At 44.4% G+C, this 15,152-nt stretch overlaps 1 protein-coding gene across 2 annotated transcripts in view; it reads left to right on the top strand.

Moving 5' to 3' along the window:
- The window catches only part of LOC106658448 (gamma-aminobutyric acid type B receptor subunit 2-like), a 33,972-nt gene that overhangs the window by 7,970 nt on the left and 10,850 nt on the right, over window positions 1-15,152 (top strand). Inside the window, exons 1-2 of one of the 2 annotated variants that reach the window (XM_014380434.2) lie at window positions 7,461-7,674; window positions 7,753-7,867. In XM_014380434.2, coding sequence (XP_014235920.1) covers window positions 7,646-7,674; window positions 7,753-7,867 — 144 coding nt within the window. In that variant the 5' untranslated portion in view covers window positions 7,461-7,645. Of the gene's footprint in view, window positions 1-7,175; window positions 7,344-7,460; window positions 7,675-7,752; window positions 7,868-15,152 lie in introns of those variants that run through there. The other variant, XM_023459720.1, reaches the window with a different exon arrangement.

The following is a 15,152-nucleotide window of genomic DNA, read 5'->3' on the forward strand; positions in this document are numbered from 1 at the left end:
TTCGTTGACCCTCGTCCGCATAGTCGCCGCGTATATATATACATGCATACACGTTAGATCGTAGGTGACTATTAATAGTTTGCCCTTTCCGGCTATAAACGCATTTACACATCTTATCCCTTTGTCACGCCGTGCCGAGCTTCGTTTACGCGCGCGAGCGAGCCGCTGCCGCTGCTGCTGCACTATACTGATCGAGAGAAAATACTGCCTCTACAATCCTCCTCCTACTACTACATCCTCGGCTAGCTGCGCATATTTTTGCCGTAAATTAATCCACGAGTAAATTAATTTTTCTTCTTCCTTCTCTTTTTTTCCGTCCTTCTCCTCCCTTCGCTCGTTCTCTGTATATACATAGCCTCTTTCAAAAGCAGAAGCTGCTCCGTTATTGCTTTTTAATTGAAGATTCTATTGTTTTTAAATGACAATGAATTTACGAGAGAGAGAGGCAGGCAGTTATTATATTTTCGAGGCCACACAGCAGAGCTTGCGTGTTGTGGTGGGCGAGTCGCGCGCGCGCGGCAAATTTAAGAAAAATGTCTCGCGCGTGAAAAGGAAGTCGACTCCTTTGTTTTTCGTTCACTTGTAAAAAGGAAGCGAGCGAGCCAACATGAAAAAAAAAACGAGAAAATCAGAAACGAGCTGCAGCAATCCCCGGTGGAGCTAGAATACACACGTACACACACATGTACCCGATGAATCCGTCCGTGTAGATGTTATGGAGGGATGGGAGCAGAATGCAGAGGAACGACGATTCGCGCAGGGCCGCTCGGCGCACACTCTATGGTCATAATATGGGGTCAAATGCCAGACGATAATTTACGAGAAAGTTTACGAGGCTCGAGAGCGCATAGGACGCGGGCAGCAGCAGCAACGAGCGACAACGCGACGACGATAATAACGATAGAATGCCGTTACTAGCTCAACTACGCGTCGCCTCTCTTCGCCGTTACAGCCACTATAGACGCTCTACTCTGCTCTGCTCTGCTCTGCTCTGTGTTATGGCTCTTCGTATTATAACATGCTGCTGCTATATGTACCTCGGCAACATACCTGACATACCGATGATTATGTTTACTATTACTCTCTCTGGCTGGCTCGTATCTATTTCATTGCGCAGCGGCAAAAAAAATCAAGATTAACTGGACGCTGCTGCTATATATATAATACACACACGCCGACATACCTCGCCTCATCTCGTAATCGTGCTCCGGTATAATAGTAGTTGGCTTCTATATACCAAACCTGACTCCCCCCCTGCCATGGCAATTTGAAATTTTAATGAGTTTACGTCTCATAAATGAAATTCTTTTTCCCGAGTTTGAATATTAGATTTTCCGTGTATCATATCTGCGGTGTGCAGCAGCGGCAGCTCCTCGCGACGATCGAGTGTGGCAATTGTGACTGTTGACATTTTGACTTCTCGTTGAATCGCGCGCGGCATTGCAATCGCGTTTATGTACACTTTGAAAAAGCCTCGTTTTCTCGGCCCATATACAAACCCCTGTATATATACCTCTATACACGGCCGGGGCTGATGTTTTCATTTCGGAGAGCTCCTACATCTAATTACGACGAGGCTATATACTACTGCTGCTGCTGCCGGCTCGGCTGAAATTATATATCTCATCCGAGTGGATGTAAATTATTTTAATAAATCTATGCGCAAGGGATGAGATATACGTATATAATGGCGAAAAAGCGACCGAGATATTGCTCCGCTTACGCTATAATATCTGCATCGCAGCGGTAAATAAAACATCGGGTCGAAGGGGGGGACGAAATTACGCGCGCAATTAAGGAAACCTGAAAATCTTGAAAAGTGGTGCTCGCGATTCGCCAAGGAGTGTATAGTAGCTCTATATATATAATATATATATTGTACAAGCGTACGACAGAGTGAGAACGAGATGGCGCAGTAAAAGTGATTTACGCGATGTATTCACGCGTCCTACCTTTTTTCTTCGTGGGATATATAATACTATACGTACATATTATATAAATAACGACTGCGCGCTCGGTCGCACACAAAAGCATTATAAACTTCGCGGATCCATTCGAACGTAGACGGGCGACGGTGGCGGCGATATCGTGTCCCCCGAAACGACCGGACAAAAAGTTACGCAAGTACTTGAGAGAAAGTTCAACGAACCCGTTATGATCGCGGCGGCGGCTATATTCTGTGCGCGGATGGGCTATACAATCTGATTATGTGCCAATTAAAATTGATTTGTCTCTATATAGTATCTCGGCTCTTCGTCGTCGTCGACGACGTCGATCGATTCGATCATTGATTTCTCAAAGCCATACGTACAAGCTGATAGACGCGCTTTTGCTCTCTCTCTAGCTCTTTTATTCTATAACATATATACCTCACACACACACACACATACACACGTGTACAAGAGCACAGACACATGTTTACGAGATCTCAATCCCGATGCTGGTTTACTCTGGCAATTTGGCCCATTTACCGGGAGGACTCGACCTGAGAATCGCTACAAACGCTGCTGTTTATATATATACGAGGATTGAAGCATTTCATCGTCACAGCAGCAGCAGCAGCAGCAGCAGTGTGTGTACGTTATATATACTGTGAGCTGGCAGCTGCAGCAGCAGCAGCACGTGCTTTCACTCTGCCCTTTGGCTATTCCCATTTCTTCTACTTTACGCAGTCGCAGCTCTCCGCTAGACTCGTGCGACTCGAATTTGTTACCCTATTTGCAGGATCGTGTGCGGTGACATGCTCTCTCTCTCTCTCTCTCTCGTTCCCTCCCTACCCTCTCTTTTTTTATGATTTCGCGTCGACACAAATTTTCCTCGTCGTCTGACGCATACACACAGAGAGCGTCGTCGTCGTACACCCCCCGAGATTGTACATAGCGCGCAGAGCTTTCGAATTTTTTTATTTCGTCACCAACGACGTCGACGACGAGTAGTAGTAGTAGTAGTAGAAGTAGTAGTAGTAGTAGTCGCATAGAGAGAAGGGAAAATTTGAAATTACATCTCTGCGAGCTTGTACGCATTATACGCCCGCGCATACATATATATAGCTACTACGTAAGCGCTTAATCGAAAAGTTTTGCAGTTGTCGTTTAAAATTAAACTACATACATATACATTATATAATCTCGGTGGACTTGGCTCGCGTAATATTACGTTTTTGAATGTGACTTTCTCCGAGTGCAGTTTTACCCCCGCGTCATAAATTTCTTAATCGCGCGCTTTTCGGCTAATGCACTTCAAAATTCAAAACGTGCAAACAGCAGCAGCAGCCACGCGATTCTATAAATACAATACCGCTGCTACCGCTGACTATTCGTATCGCGCGCTGCCACGAACTCGTCGCTATAACTAGCTGGCCGCGTATACGAATAATCGATGCGCGTGCGTTTTGTTTTAGGTGCAGTGTTGGAGCTAGCTCTATGCCTAGCTCGAACTCGCGATTTCGGCGGTGCAGCGCCGAGTCGTCGACTGCCGCTGCAATAATCGCCGCAGCCTGTGCACATTTAATGCGCTGTCGATAATCAAGCACGTTTCGAAACGTTCGAACGACGGGGGGCGGGGGAGGAGGAGGAGATGCCTCGTTGTTTGTTATTTGACGCCTATCGGCTCGCGCGCGTCCACCGATATTAATGCAAAAAGACACAGTGCGAGCCATCGATCGCGCGCGTATACTATAATAGTCCTCGTGTGTCCCAGCCGATGCGAACGAATTTTAATTGCTATGCAAAATAACTAGTCATCGTGTGTCTAGCCGCTCAACGATATAGTACATATATACCAGCAGCACGCGCACATATATGTATGTCATGCAATTATACGTAATATCCTGCCTACCGTACAGTCCATCAGTTTAACTGCATAAATAAACAGCGGGAAAGCTGGTACGTATACCGTACATATAACCAGCCGCCCGCTACGGCGTTAAGTCAATCTTAATTTAATCATGGCCTTTTAACTATGGCCTCTTGCTCTCTCTCTCTCTCTCTCTCTCTCCTATACCTAGATCGTTATATTTACCATATATTTTACCCTATTAATTCACTTCTCTCTCTCTCTGCCTCGTACGAGTGTGCCGAGCATACGTATACATATATGCGCACACGAGCGTCTACTGCGCTAGCTCGAGAGAGAGAAAAACGCACATGTTTGCCGATTCGTTAGTTCAAGCTCTCGCTCGCTCTCTCTCAAAGCTGCTGCAAGCTCGAGGTATACTTATGAGGCTTTATTTTGCCGCCACCGCCGTCGCGTACACAAGAGCTTTGTTGAATTCAATGTGCGCGTGTGCGTGTAAAAGCGTCGACAGCTACCGCAGGACCTTTGTCTATCATATTATAAAAGACGCAAAAAAAGGCCCTTTGCCGGCTCGCTATTTTCTTTCTCCTCTTTTTTTCCTCCCTTTTTTTTTATGGATTAGTTTGCCAACGATCGGAGTTATGCGTACGAGTGTATGTGTGTGTGTATTGTGGGTACGAATTGTCCGACGCTCGACCTGCATATACGCACGCCTTCGTCTCTGTATTTTGACGCGCACGCCACTGCGTGTGACTTCTCTCTCTCTTATGGCTCTCGAAGCATTGTGAATTTTGCAGAATTTCACGACTATACCTCCCTTGTGTCGTCCAGCCCATTGCAAACAACAAAGCTTACCGCTGCTGGCTCGGTGTATTTTCGTGTTCCACGTACTGCTTCCAACTCGAAGTCTTTTTGATTTTATTCTCCATTTAGCGTAGTACGCAAAACGTACACATTTTTTGGCGATAACGCACTACGCCGTTTGCTCGTAATGTGAAAATTTACGCGGTGATCATCAAAGCCAAACCTCCCCCAAGAAAAAGGTTTATCCCGGTAAATGATTAGCCGTGTGCGTATAGTGTGAATACGTGGTAAAAATATCGATCCCCCGTAGCCGCACACGCGCGCGGCCAAATAGAAAAAAGCGAGGAATTTCAATGGGATTAAAGACGCGTGTGCAAGAGACCAAATGTAATGACTTTATACGACACTCGAGGACAAATGAAGGTAAAAGCAAAGAGAAGGGGGGGAGAGAAAAAAAGTAAAGGTAGAATAAGAGAAGAATAAAAAAAAGGAGGAGGAATGGCGAGAGAGAGAGAGAAGTTAATCCATTTCCAGTGTCGACGCCCTGTGCGCGCGACGCAGTGCGCGCACTAATTAATCCTTCATTAATTAATTAGTCAAAATGGGGAGGAGGAAAAGAAGAAAGGCCAAGTGGTATGTTCGAACTCTTATTTCCGCATCGGTGCGCGCGCCATACCCCCCGCGTGCTCGTTTTCAAAGCGCCCGCCGCCGTCGAGCTGCCGCAGCGCGTTTATTATGGGCTTCTCGCACGCAAATTCAGTGTCAGCTTACTACAAAGTCTTGTCAATGATCTTTACAGGATTTTAATTGTTATCGATTATAAGGTGTGCAAGTGTGTGTACTGTAAACGACAGCATATAGACACATAATTATCGTACTACGTCTCTGTCACGAGAGGCTGTAATTTTATTTTTTTTTTTTGCCGCTGCTGCTGCTGCTGTCTCGTTTGACGTAATATATTATTACGCCGTAAAGCTGCGACGTTTCTGTTATTTAATATTATTCTCACTTGAAATTCATGCTGCTGCTCCTTTCGACCTTATAAAGTTAAAAAAATAAGAAATAAAAAAAAAAAGGGCGAAATAATTGTGTTTCGCGCTGCTGCTGCAGCTGCCTTTTTTTCGTTCAACTTTTTCAAACTATACCGAGCTACGGTGCAAGACAGAGAGAGAGAGAGACACACACAAAGTCCTGTACTTTTTATTTTTAAGGCAAATAGATACGTATAAGCCGCAAGAAAAAGTTGAATAAAAAGGGAAAATCTTACGCAGGTCTCTCGTAGCAGCAGCAGCAGCAGCGCCGCTAGAAGAATTATACAATACCTGCGCGCGGCAAAGTTTCTTGCGTGCACGAGGCAAGGTAGAGAGAGTTCTGACATTCTAATGAATGCAGCAAAAGAGCGATTTATACTAAGTCAATTACCAAGAGACAGACGGGCGAGAGAGAGAGAGGAGAAAAAATTCCGCGATCGAACCGACGCGCACCTAGCGCGCGATGTGTATAATGGGTTAAACAGAGAGAGAGAGAGAAAAAAATGACGTCGACTTCGGAAAGTTTGCCGCGAGTGAGAGAGAGAGAGAGCGGCAAAATTACAAGGAACTAGAGCAAATAGACAGAGATGGATAATTAAGTATATGAAAGAGTGTAAATAATGGTTCGATAGAGACGTGCATTATTCCAAGTACATCCTCTCGTCGACGTCGTACGTTCTTGGTTGTCACACGCCGTGCAGGTACATCCTCCCTTTCCCGCATCTCATCTTCATCTCTCGACGCCTTTATAAGCTCCACTCGCAGATTAATTCGTGCAGTCGTCGCTCGTCATACCCCCTCACCCTCACCCTCGATGCAAGACGCATCGCTCGCAACCAAGACCATTAGTTTGCATACATCGACGAGCCAAGTCGTCGAGTTTCTCCCTTGTCTATGTGTTATACACGCGTCGCTCGTAAACTCGGGGGGGAAGGAGGGCGAATCGAGAGAGGTGCCTTCGATATAATACACACTCTGCTCGCGACGCGCGCGCGACGGGCTACAATTATATGGAAATTCTAGAGTTACGTCGAATGAGTTAAGGCGGAGAGGATTGTCGGATAATCGATACCGACGATCCCGGTCACTCGTATATAGATATGATTTTCGATGTATAAACTCGAATACCGGCGGGTAAAGAAGTCCGACGACGGAAGGGGGGGGTGGAGGAGGTCGCAAAGGAGGGACACAGATCGAGCCGACTGATTGCACGAGCTGCGAAAGCTTGATTAGATGACCGCTTCGAGTACTCTTCCCTGCATATACAGATATATATGTATTGCACGAGCTCGTGTACGGCGGGGTTTAACATATGTATACAAACTTTAGGCACACACAGCAGAGCAGCAGCAGATGCACCGAGGTCGACGATGCAGTAACCCGTTATAGTCTCGCGTGATATATATATATCGTGCGCTGATTTCTCCTTGCCGCTGCGTTAACTTTAGGCCACGATCCCTTACCTACAATATAAGCAATTGTTATTCGTTACATATCACGTGCATTTGTAATGATCGATTTATCTCCACCTTCTGTTTTTTGCAGTTGAGCTACGCGGACACGCATCCCATGTTCACCAGCGACAGCTTTCCGAATTTCTTTCGCATCGTGCCGTCGGAGAACGCCTTCAACGCGCCGCGCTTCGCCCTGCTGGCGCAGTTCAATTGGACGAGGGTCGGCACGATTTATCAGAACGAGCCCCGCTACGCATTGGTGAGTACAATAGTACCTATTATATATACGTGTTTACTCGGAGATAATCGAGGCATTAAAACCGAGCCATCTCTCGGAGTACTTTTCTGCACATGAATGTGCGTATGCTCAGAGAGCAAAGCGACACACCGATACCAGTGCGAAGTTGATCCGAACAAGTGTTTACTAGTGATTTCCGTAATAGAAAAGAGGTTATGTCCTTAAAATCGAGGTACACGGTGTTGGCTGTTTGAGGCATTTAGCCTCAAATTTTTCCTCGCTGCGTATAGTGCAAATTTACAGTGACTACGTGAAGCAACGAAATGATGGAAAACCACGGTGACGTAATTAGGTATAACTTTTTTTGTGTTTTATACTGCTGTAATGATTATTTGAGTGATTATATTCATTAAACTCGATGTTTTCTTAGTGTGAAGCAAGAGCCAAGCAATATTTGGATTAACGAAGATGACGATCGTGTTTCTGATTCGGTGGTCCCTTGCAAAACCGAAAACTTCGAAACGTTGCCATTTCATGAATTATCGGTGAGTTCAATGTTTTTAAATATGTTCCGTTTATCATCTACTAATGTTTTTAATTTAGGCCAAACCCGCAAATGAGGCTATGGCGTCACAAGAGAGGTTAGATGAAAAAATTTTCATCGATATTGAGTGCAAAAATGTAAAACCCGAGCAGACATCTACATCGACGAGCATCTGCAAAACTGAGTATCAACCTTTTCAACCTGTTGTGAAAATAGAAATAGAAAATCCGACCAATTCCAAGAATGGAAAAAGTCTAATAATTTTGATAAAAAAAGGATTTGATTATGATAAAAATCGTCAGTTTTATAAATGTGAGACATGTCACAAGACATTTGTATACAAAAGTAGTATCAAGTCTCACATAAATCCAATACACTCTCGCGTCAAATCATTCGAATGTGGTATTTGTTGCAAATCGTTTGGATACAAACATATCCTCACTAAACACATAAGTGGAATACATTCTCGCAGCAAACCCTCCAAATGTGAAATTTGTATCAAATCATTTTCCTTCAAAGATGTCCTCACTAAACATCTAAGTACAGTACATAATCGTAGCAAACCATTTGAATGTGAGATTTGTCTCAAATCATTTTCCCTCAAAGGGGTCCTCACTAAACACATAAGCGCAGTACATGATAAAAGCAAACCCTTTGAATGTGACATTTGTCAAAAATCATTTGGACACAAATCTTACCTCAAAACTCACATCAGTGAAGTACACGGTCGAAAAAACTCCTTCGAATGTGATATTTGTCATAAATTATTTTCTCGTAAAGGTAATCTATATAGACACATAAGTGCAGTACATGATCATTGCAAACCATTTGAATGTGAATTTTGTCGCAAATCATTTGGACGAAAAGGTGATCTCAAAACTCATATAAGTACAGTGCATAATCGAAGCAAACCATTTGAATGTGAGATTTGTCACAAATCATTTGGACAAAAACAGCAAATCAAAACTCACACAAATACAGTACATAATCGAAGCAAACCATTTGAATGTGAGATTTGTCATAAATCATTTGGACGAAAAGATGTCCTCACTAAACACATAAGCGCAGTACATGATAAAAGCAAACCCTTTGAATGTGATATTTGTCACAAATATTTTGGGCAAAAAAGTACCCTCAAAAATCACATCAGTGAAGTACACGGTCGAAAAAACTCCTTCGAATGTGATATTTGTCATAAATTATTTTCTCGTAAAGGTAATCTATATAGACACATAAGTGCAGTACATGATCATTGCAAACCATTTGAATGTGAATTTTGTCGCAAATCATTTGGACGAAAAGGTGATCTCAAAACGCATATAAATACAGTGCATAATCGAAGCAAACCATTTGAATGTGAGATTTGTCATAAATCACTTGGATGCAAGCAAACTTTAAAAAAACACGTGAATGCAGTACATAATCGGAGCAAACCCTTTGAGTGTAAGATTTGTCACAAATCATTTTCAACCAAGGCTTACGTCAATTTTCACGTTATTTCAGTACATGGTGGTAGCAAACCCTTTGAATGTGAGATTTGTCACAAATCATTTGGACAAAAACGTGATCTCAAAACTCATATAAATACAGTACATACTCGAAGAAAACCCTTCGAATGTAATATTTGTAAAAAATTATTTGGACAAAAGCAAAACATGAATAGACACATAGTGATGATACATAATCGGAGCAAACCCTTTGACTGTAAGATTTGTCACAAATCATTTTCAACCAAGACTTACGTCAATATTCGCGTTATTTCAATACATGATGGTAATAAACCCTTTGAATGTGAGATTTGTCACAAATCATTTGGACAAAAAAGTACCCTCAAACGTCACATCAGTGAAATACATGACTTTAGCCAACCATTTGAATGTGAGATTTGTTTCAAATCATTTGGACAAAAAAGTACCCTCAAACGTCACATCAGTGGAGTACATAATCGTAAGAAACACTTCTAATCGTAAAAATCACAAATCGCGTTCATGCCAGGGTGATCTCAATATACATGTAAATTTAGTTCATGATCTTAAAAAACTGTTGTAATCTCATATTTGTCTAAAAGTGTTCGGGAAAAAACCCCTCAAAAGTCCCATAAATTCATTGTCAAATCGTCGTAAATCGGTTGTAAGTGAGACTATTCTCACATTTGGACGCAAAAATTTGGCACTTAAGTGAATATCGTCATTTTTAAAAACGTTTGACGTAAATATTCTCTAATTGTTTGAAAGATCTTTAGAATATTTTCCATTGTTATCAAGTTGTGACGACTGTTTAAACTTTTTTTCCATTTTTGATAATAAACTTATATGATGAAAGACGTGTATTGTTTTTTAATTTATTTCTTTCACAATCGCTGTGAAATCTACTTTTAATCGTTGCATTAATCTATTGGTTTACCTCTCATTCAGTACTCCTTATCATTTGAACTGTCGGAAATCCTCTTAATCAAGTCTCTTATACAATCAAAATTATTTCTAAACTTCCCGCCTCGCGCAACGGCTTATCGTTCTCTGACCTCGACCGGAACGGTTTTTTATATAGTCCACTTAAAGATGAGAACAGCTGTAACACGAGGATCAAAAATATCGACGAAATGTGGACGAGCGCGAAGGCTATATTGAGCAAATCAAGTCTTTGCATACTTCATTTTAACGTAAAACTGCTGAAACTTACCCCTATGCATACACGCAGATACATGACTTTTCCAACAACTTAGTAATTTATTTATGCGCCAGTGAATGAAATTTTGAATTTTACAACGTGTTTTTTCGGGACAAGTTTCGGACGCGCGAAAAAAGTTTGGCACTTGCAATGCCAGCGAGCGACTTTCAAAAGGAGATTTGACACCTGCGCGCATCGCGCGTGACGGCGGATATTTGCTAATGAAAATTAGATCGGAGAGTGACGTATACGTACCGTGCGCGGCAGTGCGCGCTATAGGCCAGTGGGTTGCATAAGGTAATACACGTCGGTGTATCGCGTGTGCGTCGGTGTGTGTCAGGTTGTTGTTTTTTTTTTTCTTTCTCGTCGAGTCACAAAGTCCGACGAAAAATTCAGCCGAAGTGTGGAAAAATTACACGAGAGATAGCGTGCGCAGAGGCGGGTACCTATATCCTATATGTATACCGCGCGTAGATATATATAGGAAGTATATATAGAGTGCAAAATCCCAGGAGTATACTCAGCGCGCCCTTATACAGTTATAGAGTCTGCTTTGGAGCGTCGGGTGCAGTACTATACTACTACCACCACGGCACAAACTCCCAGCGCCGCAAACGCGCCACTACGGCATTTTCCAGCGAGCGAGCGAGCGAACGACGCGATCCTCCTCGTATTATATAGCGTGGCAACTGCACGAGGACGACGACGCAGCAGCAGCAGCAGCAGCAGTTATACAAGCCAAGAGAGAGAGCAAACGGCCACGATAACGGCCATGGCTAGCCGGACGTTGACCCGTGCGCGCATAATGCCGTAATCTCTCATACGGCCGATGCCGGGCGACGTTTTATGGATATTTATAAGAAGTGTCTCGCGTCTCGCTGCGTTTTGGCCGCGTGGCGTCGCTCGTCGCTCGTCGAGGGCGTGACGGCAGGGACAATTTCGATTTTTATACACGCGCAAGTTTTCCTTTTCACCTCCTTGGAGAGATCGCGCCCTATTGCTGGCTGAACGCAGCCAACTTTTTCCTCCTTGGCGCTCAACTCGACTTTTCCGAAAATCCAATGCCACTACACGATGCCAGCGTTGTTATACTATATATAATATATAGCTGGTGCGGACCGCAAGCTCGTCTCTCGCGATACACACGCCATAATCGTGCAGTGCGCGCGGTTAAAGCGACTACTCGTTTCAGCGCGGCTCTTTCATTTATACGAAATTTCGCAGCCACCGCTCCGAAATTTTCGGCTGGGCTTTTTTGTCGTTCGTGCGGCTGGCTGCGAAATTTCGGCGTGTTGCTGCAGCAGAAGCAGCAGAGCGGCCGTTCTCTCTCGCTGTATTTATAAAAGCTTTTACACGATGTATATAACTCATACGGTCTGGTGCTTTGGCAAACTGCTGCTGCTGCTGCTGCTCTGCATGCGACACCCTCGAACTCGCACGCTCGGTGGTCCATTCACGTGCTGCTGCTGCGTAAAAAAGGCGAAAAAAAAGCGGAGCAAAAAAAAACTGTCTCCTCCTCCTCCTCTCGCTACTGCATGTTAAATACAAAATACAAACGCAACGCGTGTTCGACACAACTATACAGGCAGCAGCGGCAGCAGCAGCAACAACGACAATAACAACGACAATAAACGCGCGAGCTCCTCCCTGAAATATGCATCGAACGAGTAAACAACGCGCGGCGCTTGTTTGCCCAAATGTGAGCTGCAGAGAGTCGCGCGCGCTTGTATAAACGCGAGCGCGCGTATCAATACGCACTATATACAACACCGTATATATATACAGAGTCAAGAACGAGGAGCGACGAAAAAGTAGCTTCCAACTTTCTCTCGCGCGCGTACGTCTCTCTCTCTCTCTCTGTTTATGGGAGTTTGGTTGCGAATTTAGCAGATACCATGTATAGACGCGCGCACTGCGACAACATTTGCTCGAAAAGTCTGCATCGGCGCTACATATATACAGAGAGCAGAGCGACGTAATGTGCAAACTTGCCGTTATTGACGAATCTTTGAGTGTACTATGTACGAATTGCTCGACGCCTAGCCTGGCTTCGTTACACATTGTAAAATAAATGCTGCTGCTCCCAAGCAGCTCTCACGGGAGGGGCTTGCTAGGACGACAATCAAATGGTTTATTTTCCGGGCTTCTATGTACGCTGTCGGTGTCGTATATATACTGGAAGCCCTTCGCGTGGCGCAATCTCAATTTTCAGAACGTCATTTCAGAGCTTTTCCTGCTCCTGCTGCCGCTGCTCTATATTGGGGATCCAGTATCAGAACAGAGAAGAGTATAGAAGCGCAAGAAAGTACGCGCGACCTCTGACCTTTTAATTGAAACGGCGAAAAACTTTTTCAACAATTAATCAGTACTCTCGTGGCCGCCGACGCCGTCGCCACTACTGCTGCTTTTCCGCAGATATTATCAGAAGTAATTATAACTTTCTGACCTACTGCTTTCGTGTGTATATACGCGGGCGTGCACACACACTCTCGCACGTTTACGCACTCGCGTACACTTTATCGTCCTTTGAGAAGAGGTCAAGAAGAAAAGAAGAGAGAGAGAGAGAGTAAAAAAATGTCGGCTGCAATAATTAAAAGCTCATCCTCATCCGCGAGCTTAGCCTTAATCTTCGATAGATTACGGCGTATAATCCGGGACGATTAAAACATCTGTTAATACTTTCTAAACTAAATATTATGAGGAAGTTTTTTTTTTGTCAAGAAAATATTATAAACGCACGTAATCGCAAGGGTGTGCAAAGATCCGACCCGTAAAGGTACACATTGTTAGGGCTTATCATCGCGAGCGAGAGAGAGAGAAACAAATATGGGATTATCGGGCGAATATAGCCGGAGCTCCGGTGTCGACGATTCGAATAAGCGAGGAGGGGATTATCCACGACTGCGCCAAAGTGACAAAACACAACAGTTTACTCCTCGGGATCGTTGGCCGATATTGTGCCGCGCGAGCATACAACATCAGCAGTAGTATAGCCTCGCTTTGCAAATACACATCGGAATATTCATGTATCATCGCGCGGCTAGTTTTAAAATTCGACGAGGAGGAAAAAGAAGCGCCGTCCGCTCGATATATAATAAGTAAGCCGGCGGATGGCGAGAGAATATATAAATTATACGCGCCGAGAGAGAGAAAGAGGAAGAGGGTAGAGGAGGAGAAGAAATTTCATATAGCCGTCGTATTATCCTACGGGAGGGAAAAAAAACCTTTTTATTAAAGCTGCCGCTATATACAGGTATATAGATATGATAGATAGCTCGCGATGTGCGCGCTGTTATATACCTACTGCTGTAGCACATGCACAAACACGCGAAACGTTACCTACTACGCGGGACGCGCTGCAGCAAATAGGATCATGTGGGCTCAAAGGCAATTTTTTCGAAAATTGAAACTACAAAAGCGCCTCTCTCACTCTCAAACGCATTGCTGCTGCACCCAGGGAAAGTAATAAAAAAGTACCCTGCAGACGACGATCGATGTTACGCACATACACATATAGAGGACCAAGTCAACTCGATCAAGCACACACAGTAGTGAATTCTGAAAAATTGACCAGAAATTCGTGTGTTCGTGTGTGTCTAACAGCAGCGAGGAGCGGCAGAGTAAATTCGTCCAATTTGTCGTTTTATCGGTGCCCATATATACGCGCTTTGTGCGACACGAGAACCCAATATGTGCATGCTATACTACTATACCAAGAGTCGAGTACCTGCGTTTACGCAGCGTTGGGAATTAACAAAAAAAAAAAAGTATCCACGACGATACGCAACACAACTCGATTTCTTTCAACTTCTCCGCGGGTAAACATCATAATGACAACGAGATCTCTCGCTGTGTGTCTCTCTATACCTCTCGAGAGACGCGCAGAGAGCTGGAGTCTGTATATAATCTTGCCAGCGCGCGCGTGTACCCAACCGCCCGTGGAAAAATGTATAAGAAGGAAACTCGAGTCTAATTCGCGTTGCGCCCCCAGGATATCGCCCGAGTTTCCGCACTGCTACAATATACCTATATATATTCGCGATAAAGTTTTCATGCAGCAACGGTGGCAGCGGCTGCGGCTGCGGGGGCAAGTGTCGAACCAAACAACGAGCTCTTAACGCACAAACCGCACCAGCGGGGGGCTAAGAGGAGAGAAAAAAAGTCGACTGCTGCTGCTGCACCGCGCGATACACAGATTGGCCTCGGGGCAAAATCAGTCGATTGTAGATTTTTCGCTTCTTCGCCGACCCTCCCCCGTTATGTATACAGATTCGCTGCTGCTGCTGCTCTCTGTGTGTTTCTTTTTACTTGGAGCCGCGTGGCCGACATAAATTATATAGCTGCAAGAGAGAGAGAGAGAACCGCAGATCGAGTTTGAATACTCGGGGCCGATTAAAGGCAGTCATTAGCATTGCGCTGCTGCTGCTGCAGGTAGAAGAGGGTAGAGGTAGGTACGCTGCGAGCGAGGCGGCGTACCGTCGTTCAACCTAAATAGCATTATCATTGGCGCGTGCCTGGATTTGCATGAAAATGTCGAGCTTTCTCTCCCCCCTAGCTCTAGCTAGCTAGCTAGCTCTCGCTCTCTATCTCTATCTCTCTTTCTCCCTCCCTCCGCAGCG

This window comes from Trichogramma pretiosum, unplaced genomic scaffold, assembly GCF_000599845.2.
Source record: "Trichogramma pretiosum strain Unisexual culture from Peru unplaced genomic scaffold, Tpre_2.0 scaffold111, whole genome shotgun sequence".
Lineage (NCBI taxonomy): Eukaryota > Metazoa > Arthropoda > Insecta > Hymenoptera > Trichogrammatidae > Trichogramma > Trichogramma pretiosum.